Source organism: Lissotriton helveticus, chromosome 10 (genome assembly GCF_964261635.1).
Source record: "Lissotriton helveticus chromosome 10, aLisHel1.1, whole genome shotgun sequence".
Classification (NCBI taxonomy): domain Eukaryota; kingdom Metazoa; phylum Chordata; class Amphibia; order Caudata; family Salamandridae; genus Lissotriton; species Lissotriton helveticus.
In genome coordinates, this window is record NC_136071.1 from 8903538 (window position 1) to 8916531 (window position 12994).

A 12994-nucleotide genomic window follows, 5' to 3' on the forward strand; every position below is an offset into this window, starting at 1 on the left:
CACTGAGGACGTTACTCACATGCACTCATTGACGTATCTTCACACCCTACATTCACCTACTCACTCATAATAAACACTCTCGCTCACACACTCACTCAATATCACTGAGGACGTTACTCACATGCACTCATTGACGTATCTTCACACCCTACATTCACCTACTCACTCATAATAAACACTCTCGCTCACACACTCACTCAATATCACTGAGGACGTTACTCACACATACACTCAATGACATAACCTCACACTCTGCATTCACCTCACTCACACACACCAATGTTCACACACTTAGTCACTCACTCGCTCAGACGCTCACTCACAATCACTGCGGTAATTACTCAGCTACTCTCACTGACATACCCCCACACCATGACTAACTACTCACTCATACACACCCTCACTCACACACTTAGACGCAAACTCGCTTTGACGCTAACTCACAATCACTAGGGAGTTACTCACTCATACACTCACTGACATAACCTCACACCTTGCATTCACCAACTCACTCATCGCACCCTTGTTCACACACTAAGGCATTCACTCGTTCAGACACTCACTCATAGACACTAAGGTAGCTACTCACACATATACTCAATAACACCCTCAGATTATGCACCCACTCACTCATACACACCCTCCCTCACACACTTAGGCACTCACTCGCTCAGACACTTACAATCATTTAGGGAGTTACTCACACATTCCCTCACTGACACACCCTCACACCATGCATTAACCCACTCTCTCACACACACCCTCCCTCACACACTCAGGCACTCACTCAGACCCCCTGAGACATGTATATGGGCCCCTGCGTCTGAAGGGCGAGTGGCCCCCGCCCCCCTGGACTGGCACTGGGCAGGAAGGGCTGTTGGCAGGGGCGGAGGCCAGGATCACACGTCGCAGTGTTGTCTCTGCCACCAGGGAGTGCCAGGCCTTCTCAAACCACACACTGTCAGCAGGGCCGGGCTGTGTACAGAACAAATGTCGCAAGAGCTCGTTCCAGGCACCTGGGAATAGAAACCGAAAGCCGCTCCCTCGGCACGTGGCTCTGCCCACGTCACGGGGCAGGTCACCTGTTGTAAATAGGGTTTGTTGTGTATACCTGTTTGACCCTTTTCTCTCGGTTGTTCTCCTCAAATACATGACTTACCTAGCTTAAGTGCATGGTAACTTTATTTACGACATGACCCTATAGCGCCTCGAGTCTGCTCTGTCCTCGACCACCGCTGCCCGGGGGGGGGGGGGGGCTCTGGGGGCGCCCCCCCCCAGTGAGACATGTCACATTGTTTCCCTCCTCCCCATGGCGACGGGGTCTCCCGTGTGACACACGGTGACTCACGCGGGGTTCCCCACTCCTCCTGCCTCGGAATCACTTTCATGTTATCACTAGTGACGTGTCACAAGAGGCGTGTGTGCGAGGGAGGGGGGGGGGCGGCCCCCACACGACTATTTATGCGCCTCGTCCCTGGACGCTTCACCTCAGCTCCTCATTTCAACTCTTCCAAAGCCTGGGCCTCGGACATAGCAGCTGACATCACCTGGACAGCTCAGCTCCGCTCCGCCTTTTAACCATTCCTGCAGCGCCTGGACCTCGGCCACAGCTCCGCCTCTTAACCTCACCTGCAGCGCCTGGACCTCGGCCACTGCTCCGCCTCTTAACCTCACCTGCAGCGCCTGGACCTCGGGCACAGCTCTGGTGCTTAGGCGCTGCTCCTGATCTTATCTGCCAGACCTTGGCCTCAGGCGCCCACCGACAACCCCAGGTAAGTGTTTATTACGTTTACCGTCTCTCATATTCCTGGCAGAGTCCTCGGACCCGGGCTCTCTGAACGTCGGGGGTTCTGCCTGGTTGTTATCACCCTCCGCGATGACATCTCCACAGCGCCTAGAAGTGTTCTGGGCTCTAAGGGCTGAAAGGGCTTCGTATTGACACTAAATAGGGGAATAAATATAATCCTATGTATTCATTTGTAATGTGACTTTTCTGTCTTTGTTCCCTTTAATCATCAGTCATGGGTCATTCAGGCAGCCCTAGAACACAATTTAAAGTGCTTTCTATTTTATATTTAATCATAAAGGTTCAGCTCTTTACAATGTATTCACACAACAATGTTGAAAGCAGTGAGCACACGAAGAGACATCCAAAGTCCAATTGTTTTTATTTTTTGTTCAAAGGCCATTCTTTATTAAGTTTTCATTAAAATCTGAAAAGATCATAGCCGACGCGTTTCGTCTCACACTGAGACTTCTTCAGGGCTCATTCAAGTACAAAAGACACTTTCAGTAATTGCAACAGAATCTCATGGTTCCCAGGATCAGATGAATTTTTACACAGTGCCTGTGTCCAGTATAATAATCCCCATTTGTAAAGCGAGAACCATCACCCGTTAGGGTCTCAAGGCGCTGGGGGCCGTCGGGAAGATTAAGCAAGCTATTGCCCAGAGTCACATGGTGCTGGGCTAACCTGCCGCCGGTGCCGGGGATCGAACTGTGATCCCCAGATTCCAGCGTCAGTCGCCCTGGCCGCGGCGCCACACCTCTGTCCATAATCACGGCTTGGTGACAGGCAGCATGTCCGTTCGACAGTTTCTCAGCAAAGGAGTCTATATATATATATTTGCTGTTCGAAGTATGCACAGATAAGTGCTGAAAATAGGCTTTAGGTGACTGCTTATTTTTGTACCGTCAGGGACATCACTGTAATGAGCTGGCAACCCTAATCACAAGACTGAAAACTTGTTGCAGGATCCGCACATTATTTATTTCCTCCACCCTCGATCCCCGAACAGGGCCGACTGGGAACGCAAGCCGGCCTTGGGGGGTTGGGGCTGGAAGAATGGGGAGGGAGTTGAGGTGCGCGTGGAAAACACTGCTGCTGCTTTTGGTGCAGGGAGCCGCTATTGCGTCACTGCTACAAAACCAACCCCCTGTACCAAAAACAGCACCCACCAGTCCAAAAACCGACCCCCACCCTTCCGGCCCTCCAAGAAAACACCTGGTGCCTGCTACGGACAGTCCAGCCCTGTCCCCGAATAATGCCGCAATAGCAATAGTCTAACTTATAACTGAAACCCTACGCCACCGCCGAGAGAGTTCCTTCAAGTGTCTGGCAGTGCACCTTGCATCCAGACAACTCCCTCCCAATGCTCGCCCTTCACTTTCAGACTCACCCTGCACTCACAACGATTACCATGCACTCACGCCATTCACCCAGCACTCACGCCATTCACCCAGCACTCACAATGACCACACAGCACTTATGCCACTCGCCATGAACTCACACCATCAGACCTCCACTTACCCTGAGGTCACATGAGCACACCGCTCACTCTGCACTCACCATGCACTTGCGCTGTTCACCCGGTACCTCACCCTGCAGTCACACAAGCACACCGCTCCCTCTGCACTCATGTGACACTTCACTCACCTGTCCCCCTCACCGCTCCCTCTGCACTCATGTGACACTTCACTCACCTGTCCCCCTCACCGCTCACTCTGCAATCTCACTCAGATAAGACCTTCACTAACCATATGTTCATTGGTCTTACTCTGCACTTCCATCCGCACCCAAATTCATATGGTCACCCTGCAGCCACTCCTCTTACCCTACTCTCACACTGTCGCATCGCTCACCGTGCACTCACACGGGCACTCCTGTCACCCACACAGACCCGAGGGTTAATGTGCCTGCTACAAAGAACGTGTGCCATGCATGTCACAGAACTGGCTGTGAGTAAACTACGAGTAGCCCTGTAAAACAAGCATTTGCAATGCAATAGGTCTCGCATTTGCGAGAGTTTAAGTTATTGGCATTGTAAATGACAATGCCTTTTATTTATCTGTTTTGAAAACCAACACATAAATAAAAGGCATTGTCATTTACAATACCAATACCTTACACTCTCGCAAATGCGAGACTTATTGCATTGCAAATGCTTGTTTAGGACTTGTGCCCTGCTTAACACCCAAGCGTGCAAGGTGTGCATTATCTGAGCGATAGCTCTGATGCAATAACTTCCTCGCATACAAGGTCTCTACACCCTGAGCGACAGCTCTGCTACCTTAAAACATCAGCGTTCAGACCTGTACGACGTGAGCTATAGCTCTGCTGTCTTAACTTAGCAGACTTCAAGGTCTGCCTCCACGGCGTCTGTGGTCTCTGTGACCTGAGTGATAGACACTGCCTTAACAACCAAGCCTGCAAGGCCAGCATGCTGGGTTTGCTGTCTCGACACCCTGGCATACACGGTCGGGTTAACTTGAGGGATATCTCTGCTGTCTTAACTGAGGCTGTAAGATATATATATATATGGTGGGGTATATTTTTGGTGTTTTTTCCCCTGACTCTTTTAAATCAATGTTGCCTGAATGATCGATCTGATGCAATAGTTGATTTACACAGGTCTTACAGGCTCAGTTGTTACGACAGCAGAACTGTTGCTCAGGTTACCGGGACCATGCAGCTTACTCTGTGAATACGGTAGTCGCAGCTCTAGGTAACGGATGTATGACGTTAGAACGCATACATTGACAACGCGTACCTTTACAACGCGTTCGTAACAACGAAAGTTGTTACCACGCATTGCCATGGGGGGCGCAAAATTGATTAATTTAATTTACTATTCCAACACCAGTCCCCGTGGATAGTAGGGAAGGTGTTGGGATAGTAAATTAAATAATTTACTATCCTTGAGCGCCCCCCAGCGCAATGCGTGGTAACAACTTTCGTTGTTGCGCCCGCGTTGTAAAGGTATTCCGTGGCAATGCTTGCGTTCTAAACGCTGCATACCTTAGGTAACAGATCAGGCACTCATGTGTTTAGACAGCAGAGCTATCGCTTAGGTCCTATCTACTGTTTACACAGAAGTGTTGTCAGTCCGGTTACACAGGTGTTACAGGTTACAACATGAGACCTATCACTTAAATCTATATATAATATATCTATGTGTTTTAAATAAATACTAGAAGTGTGGCTCACTGGTTAGAGCGACAGACCCTGAGGCAGAGGTCAGGCCCGGGACCAGGGTTCAAGACCCGACGCGGCAGGGTCTTGAGCTCAATGTCCGCGGACTCGATAATTCTCGCCTCGGTGCCTAGTCTAATCATGGGTCCCACGCTGCAACTCTGGGCAATAGCTTGCTTAATCTCCACAACGGCCCCAGCAGCGCTTGGACGTCTGGCTTCACCTTGGGGGTGCCCAGGAGGGGCTTCTCACAGGGAAAACCAGGAAGGGTTCCACAGCGTTATACAGCGCCGGGACGCCCCGTTGGGGCAGCTGTGCGCTTTACAAAATACACTACATTTACATTTACATTTACTATAGGAAAAATCAATGGTACAGAGCGGAACGGGTTCCCCGGTACCACTTCCCCGGCTGCACCCTGACAGCTACTCTCCCGGGAGTGCCACAAGGGTGACGTAGAAGGCAAGGCAACAGGAGGGAGGGGGGAGTTAAGAAGGCATCAAAGCATGTTGTGCCTGCAGTAAAAGAAACTGGATAAAGAAAATAGTGTTCACAGTCTAAACAACAGTTACCATGTAACAACCGAAGAAAAGGGGCCAGTCGCCATGGGAGGTGTCAAATGAAGAGGAGGCGGTACTAAGGAGAGACTAACAAGCCTATTAACGAATCAGAAGCCAGCATTTAGGACGGACAATGACACAAGCCAATGGCAAATATGGGCGGAGAGTGGGCGGGGCTTCTATTCCCTACTCCACTACAGCAGATCGCCAGAGCCGCGCATGCGCGCTGGCTCAGGCTCGACCTAAAAAATGAAATGTTTGTCCGAAAGGGGCTATAGAGAGATGAGGTGCACTGTTGGTGAGTGGTAGTGAGGGAATTTACGGACAAGGGGGAAATAGGGGAGGGGGTGCCAAAAAACGACTGTTGAATCTTACCCCCACCCCCCCCGGAAGTTCGGGTCTAGTTGCGCCCCTGTCTGGGCTACACCACATCCCTCAGTGTAATTGTACGGAGTATTTTTGTCGGGGTCATGCTAGCAGATGACGTGTTTGACTCGTTAACACTTAGGGTCACTAAGACATAGTCCAACGCGGAGGGCAGATCCCAGGAAAAACTCCCCTCCCCCACCCCGCAGAATGAGCTTTTCTACCGGCCTCAGGTGGCTCTCACCAGCAGCAAGCCGCACACGTCACACACGTGACGTCACTGTGACGCACTCAGTGACAGGGGAGACATCACACGGACCCTCCAGCGGAGCAGGACAAACAGGCACTGCCCGCTCAGGTACACACCGCCATTACGGAACGGGACGGTATGTCTAATGTACATGACGTCATAACGCCTGACGTCACACAACGAATATAACAAGGCACTGCTCGTCTACTCGCTCATTCACACCTCCTTGAAGTGAGTGAGCGTGTGAAGGGTGGTGTGCTAGACGTGTGCACACCAGTGGTTTAAATGCAAAACAGATGCTCTGGTTCTTACTATCTATAGTGCCTGATGCTTCTGAAAAGTGTCACACTTGTGTGGAGAAGTGCAGGCACTCTCCCTTCGAAATGAAAGAAGTGCAGGTACTCAGTACCCGTGGACACCTGCCCATTTAAAGCACAGGAATGTCCCAAATCGCTGGACCCTTTTTACCTGTACAGTAGAAATGTATTTTTACCTGCTGGTGACGTCACAGGAAGCCACGTCACATGAACGTTGACTTCACTGGCATTACCAAGTGCCGTCACAAAGCCCTTGTCCTGGGAACTCACAGGAAGTGAAACCCAATTCAATGACCCCGGAAGCAGAGCGATAGGCTGCCAGGTACCCCCTCTTTTGGGTCACACTGCCTTAGCTGTCAGGACTGGCCCTCTTGCCAAGCCCTCCACCCCCTCTTTTGGAGCATAGATGCCAGGACCAGCCCATCTCTGCTTCCTCTGCACGGGTGTCGATTCACCAAAATGCCAGAGGTAGCGGAAGTGACAACACATACCCTTTGACCTTAATGGCATCACAGGAAATAATATCATATGAACCTGGAGCCTGATTTTTCCCAGCAAGGCATGTGACATGACCCTAACATCACAACACCTGAGGATTCGGGTTGGATATTATCACAACGTAACACAAAGTTGCGCTATGCGTTGATCTGCATTATTTTGCATCAAGGGGGCATTCCATGGACGGTGCGTGGGCATTCCACGCAACCGCCGTGGGCTTTGACGCGAATCCCTAGCTACAAACATTCACAAACAGGGATTTGAACCAAGATCTTACGCCTCCTCGCGGCGGACGTACCGAGGAGAAACGTTCACATGTTTCTTGTTTTTCCAACTTTGCATGCGTGCTGCACTGGACGCAACTTTGGTGCAGCCTTGCCTTGTGTTAAAGAATACTCAATCCGGGCCTCAGTCTCACACAGTCTCACTCATTATCTGTCACTGCGTGCGCCCCTGCGTGCCCCGCCCCCATTTGCTGGAAATGGACCCTGAAAGAGAGGGCACGTGTTCTAGACGCTCTTCTCCACTGCCTGCTCAAGGCTGCGATGGCTTCCATGGCTGGCTCTAATGGACACTACTTTTGGAAGCCAGGTGCCCGATGGGCAATTAGACATGTGCCCCACTGACGTGCCCAGCGCCCTCTAAATGCAGCGGTTGGGCAAGGGCCAGAGTGGACGGGCCTCTGAATCATTGGCGTGGGGTATAACAATGACTAACAGCTGTGACGTCATCTGTCATCCAGTGATATTGTTTGTCCAGCAGAGATTGCATTTACCTGGTGCTGATGTCATTAGCAGGGTTGTGTTATACGTCGAACAGTGGTTGGGTATTACGCAAGAATGTCACGTGTCGAGTGCTGATGTCACCTGTCATCTGATGATGTCATCTGCTGAGCACTGATGTCATCTATCATCTGATGATGTCATCTGCAGAGCACTGATGTCATCTATCATCTGATGATGTCATCGGCTGAGCACTTATGTCATCTGATGATGTCATCTGCTGAGCACTGATGTCCTATGGTGAGCACTAATGTCACCTATCATCTGATGATGTCATCTGCTGAGCACTGATGTCCTATGGTGAGCACTAATGTCACCTATCATCTGATGATGTCATCTGCTGATCACTGATGTCATCTATCATCTGATGATGTCATCGGCTGAGCACTTATGTCATCTGATGATGTCATCTGCTGAGCACTGATGTCGTCTGATGAGGTCATTTGGTGATCACTGATGTCACTTATTATCTGATGTTGTCATCTGCCAAGCACAGATGTCACCTATCATCTGATGATGTCATCTGCTGAGCACTGATGTCATCTGATGATGTCATCGGCTGAGCCCTGATGTCATCTATCATCTGATGATGTCATCTGCCAAGCACAGATGTCATCTATCATCTGATGTGACCTGCTGAGCATTGATGTCACTTATCATTTATAATGTAATCTGCCAAGCGGCAACATCATCAGTCAATCAATCATGGTTTATATAGCGCCACTACTCACCCGTGAGGGTCTCAAGGCTCTGTACCGTGATGTCACCGGATGTGTGTTGGGTCCATCCCTCAGCGCCAGGCTTCCAATATTCCACAACTTTCATTCAGATCTTTGAGAATCGAGAGGACAAGAAAGTGAGTGTTACTTCGGATACGGAGAGTCCGACTCGCTGAACAAGCTGCACCCTCTGTGCAGGTGTGACCCCGGGAGAGAGAGTTCACCTTCCCAGAGTGCAGACCATGGTTGGGAGAGCTGTGGTGACCTGATGTGGGGGTTTAAATGACGTCAGCATAGAATGGAAGCTAGGAATTTGTAGTCAGCATTCGAAGGGCATTAATAAAAGTAAGGAAGCGGTGATACTGTGCACAGTAGGGGAAAATAAGGGTGGGGCACGGTCAGAGGTGTGACCCAAAAAACAAAATATGCTGTAAATTATTTCTGTTGTTTATCTTCAGGTATGCACAGATAAAATAACAGCTTAAATGTAAAATAAATGCAAGTTAAGTTAATCAGTGGGAAATGCACCATCGTACTTTATGAAACCTCTATTAGCCTGTGCACGGCAGAGGTCTGTGTCTGTAACCAGAGAGACATGGAACTGATCCTGGTTGGAGCGGTGGAGAATAGTTAGGGGACTAACACAGGCCCCTGTGGCCCCTGTGGTTCAGGGGCCTGTGTTACGCCCCTTTAAAAAGCACACACTCCCCCCTCAACTGGTGACTCCTTTCAAACACCACTCAAAAACAATACACCTGTGTCATCAGGAAGTGTCGAGAGATTCCATTAATCGTAGCCAATCCCGGCTTTGGAGCTCTCTTAATATTTGCAGATTGACCCGTTGTGCACATTTACATTTCTTTCAGGCACCCTGGCAGGAAGGTTTGTTTAGCTGTCTGCCCGCCTTTGGTTTCACAGCACAAGAGACTCACTGCCCAACACTGCAGCGGAAGCATTTCAGCTCTCGGAATTAAGCGTCCCGGGACAGTTGTTTTTTCACAGAAAGTAGGGGAACTGTTGTCCTTAAATTAACCTTTAAGTGCGCCCATCGACCAACGGCCATCGCGAGCACTACCTCGGTAGTGCTGCGCACGTCCGTTGGCCGACGCGGCCCTGACCACATAATGGAACGCCTCGCACAGGGGCGGAATTGCCGCAGCGGTTAAGGCATTAAAAAAGTATGGGCACGTTGTGCCTTTCCGATCCCGCCCACTTCGACCACTGCTTGTAGTACACCTCCCTAGTTCATTGCAGATTTCTACATTATTAGCTGATTTGCTTAGTTTCAGAAACATTTGGGATCTCATTCGGCCATGTAAATGATCACTAATCTTTCAGAAAACAAGAGTCTGTAATGCACATGTATAATTCAGTGTTTGGTTTCGTTTCAGAGCACGCGCTCCAGTGGCGCCACGATGACCACGGCCTTCAAGACGTTCGTCTTCATGGACCTGGAGGGGACAGGCCTGATGGACACCCTGCCCAAGGTCACCGAGCTGTGCCTCGTGGCCGTGCACCGCTCTGCCCTGGAGAACCCGCTGCGGGACCAGGCCGGGGTGCTGCTGCCGCCCCGCATCCAGGACAAGCTGTGCCTGTGCGTGGACCCCGGCAAGAGTCTGGGCGCGCACGCTGCCGAGATCACGGGCCTCAGCAACCGCACGCTGCAGAGCAACGAGAAGCGGGCCTTCGACGCCTCCACGGCCGCCATTGTACGCAACTTCCTGCTCCGCCAGGCACAGCCCATCTGCCTGGTGGCCCATGGTGGCGACCGCTACGACTTCCCGCTGCTGAAGGCCGAGCTGCTGTTCCAGGCCGCGGACCTCCCTGCTACCTCCATCTACTGCATGGACCAGTGGAGGGCGGTGAAAGGCCTGGACGAGAGGCGGAGGGCCGTGCCACGCGTCATCAAGGGCTACTACACGCTGGAGGGCATCTACCGCCGCTTCTACCACCAGGAGCCCAAGGCCAGTCACTCTGCCGAGGGGGACGTGGTCACCCTGCTCATGATCTTCCTCTACGAAGCCAAGGAGCTCCTGAAGTGGTCGCGTCTACACAGCCGCAGGTGGGACCTCATCGCTCCCATGTACAGAAACATCAAGGGGTGAGCCAAGAACCCTGAGGGCACCGTGGGAGGAGACTACTTCATCCACCCAAAAACATTCCCATGGACCCTCTTGGGCAAATGGTGGCGTGACAGGCGTAGCCCCGGAGGATCCCGGGGCCGCAAGGTGCGTTTGAAGTGTCGATGATCAATCTGTCCTGTAATTCACACTAATTCTTGCACATCTTGAGTGACGGCTCTTGCGTCCACTCTAAAAATGGATTTCTCTACATGTACCTTGGCACTGCGTGGACGACCAACACCAATGGTGCTTGCAGCCATTGGGGCGGGGGGTGCAGGGCGGAACTGTTTCATTCCTTGTCATTGGTCACACAGTGTGCTGTAGTACGAATAGGGCCACTGGAATTATGCGGCAAAGAGGACCAAATTATGCCGCAGAGTTGACTAAATTATGCGGCATAAAAAGGCAAATTATGCAGCGTACTGCAACCCATTTTATATTTGTATTATTATTTTGGAATGTTTACATATGTTTACATTTTCTGTGCATGCTTTCATCCTATTAGTACCAATTTGACACTTAACTATAGAAATAAGCAACAAGAAATGTGTCCAGTCAACCTTCATGAAGGGCCTTCCACCGAACCACAACACGCGTTGCGGCGTTTTTGTTAACTTTTGAACCATTTGAAGTAGAAACAATTTGCTGATATCTGAATTATGCAGCAGAAGATGGACAATGTGTTAAATTCATAACTATGCCGAAAACGCAGCCGCAAAAATCGCATAATTCCAGCGGCAGTGAGTATGATGATTAAGGAAACATGGTTTGCCGCCACACGCAACGCAACCAAACTCTGCCCTACAAAAGTCAGCAGACATTCAACTACTTCCGGGGCACGCACACAGACTGCAGCCAAGGGTGCAATACATGAGTGTGAACTTTAGTCTCCCCTCCTGGGGCGAGTTCCTCTTGACGGCTTCACAAATCCACACGCTAAACCTACTGTTGTTAGGGTACCTTCTTTTTACACCAGAACTTTGTCAGAAAGTTATTTCTTAGCACTTTGAACTGTTGCCTTTAACTGGGGGGATCTGCCTGTGATTGGATGGTTTTGTATCCAGTTCCTGTGTAAATGTTTGTCTGTCAGATCAGGCATGTTTGAGATTATAAAATAATGACAATAAAGAAAAAACTATTCTCAGGTGAGAAATGTGTCTTGCTTTCCTCGTTGTCTGATATATTATGCTTCTCGTGTAAGGATGAATGAATGAATGAAAGCATTTATAAAGCGCAACTATTGCCGAGTTGTCTTGGCGCTGCAAGAGTGACCTGTGGGTGAAAGAGTCCAGTGTGGGACTGGAATGGTGTCATTAGACCAGGACTCACCAGCAGGGGGCCCTGGCTCTCCTCTGAGGCAGCTGGAAGAAGTCCAGTGGATGAACCAACCTATCAGAAGACAGCCAGCAGACTGGGTGCTGCAGGACACCCCTTCCGTCACTCATTTCCAGCCCCCGTCCCAATGCCAGGGGCATGGGGTCCAGTGTGGCACGCATTCCTGGGCCTGAATGAATGAATGAATTAAACCAGCATTTATACAGCATAACTGTGAATCTGGCAGTAAGGTACTTTGGTCCTACTGCTCTCTGGGCTCTAAAGGTGGGCAGGAGGATTTTAAACAAAACCCTCTTGCGTATTGGCAGCCAATGGAGGGTTTAGGAGTTGTGATTCCGATGAACAACTTGACAGTTTTAGTACCAGCCTGGCGGCTGCGTGTTATAATACCTGTAGTTTGTGAAGAATTTGTTTAGCGGTGCCTGCATATAGACTACTACAAAAGTCTAATCAAAACGTCATCAATGTGAATGCCGCTGCTTTTCTTGCAGAAAAAGAAAGGTAGTCGAAGACTTTTTTTTTGTGATTGTTAAGTTAAAACACATTCCTGCCAAAGCTTGTGGGAGGAATCAAATTTCACGCCCAGGGTTTTTAATACCTCACAGTATTAGGTGGGGGGGCAGAATTATGCCTCCATAACGTAGGGTCAAAAGTGAGGTCCTTGCTTAAAAGCATGATCTCCGTCTTGGTTAGTTTGCGTCCACCGAACAACCTCCGTTAAACATCGTTTAAAATTCATCTCAGATCCAATGGATGTTTTATCCAGGGTCAGGATAAGCTGCGTATCATCAGCATATGAGGACGTTTCAATTGCAAAAGAGGAGCTCAATGAAATAATGGGAGTCATATATACATAATATTAAACGGAGTGGCGTGCTACTCGCCAGAAAAGCGCTTCAACGCCCATCAGGGGTAACAAGTGCTATATGAATGCAAATCTTTCACTCTTTTCTCCCTCCACTATCCTTTTCAATCAAAACTAACAGACTAAAATGTTCACTTCTCAAATTCCATATTCAACTATACTAATATACTACCCAAATAACTCAATAACATATCCACTACTCGAATT

The 12994-nt window shown here is 49.8% G+C and overlaps 1 protein-coding gene across 1 annotated transcript; it reads left to right on the top strand.

The window, feature by feature from the left end:
- Window positions 1–1071: 1071 nt before the first annotated feature.
- Window positions 1072–11740, top strand: LOC144785742 (three prime repair exonuclease 2-like). The gene is made up of 2 exons (XM_078664537.1): window positions 1072–1772; window positions 9856–11740. The coding sequence occupies exon 2, from the start codon at window positions 9880–9882 to the stop codon at window positions 10567–10569; it is 690 nt and encodes a 229-aa protein (XP_078520663.1). The 5' UTR covers window positions 1072–1772; window positions 9856–9879; the 3' UTR covers window positions 10570–11740.
- Window positions 11741–12994: the final 1254 nt, after the last annotated feature.

What these genes read in the sequence shown, in the direction of transcription:
- LOC144785742 (XM_078664537.1), top strand. Translation starts at nt 9,880, where the DNA reads ATGACCACGGCCTTCAAGACGTTCGTCTTCATGGACCTGGAGGGGACA.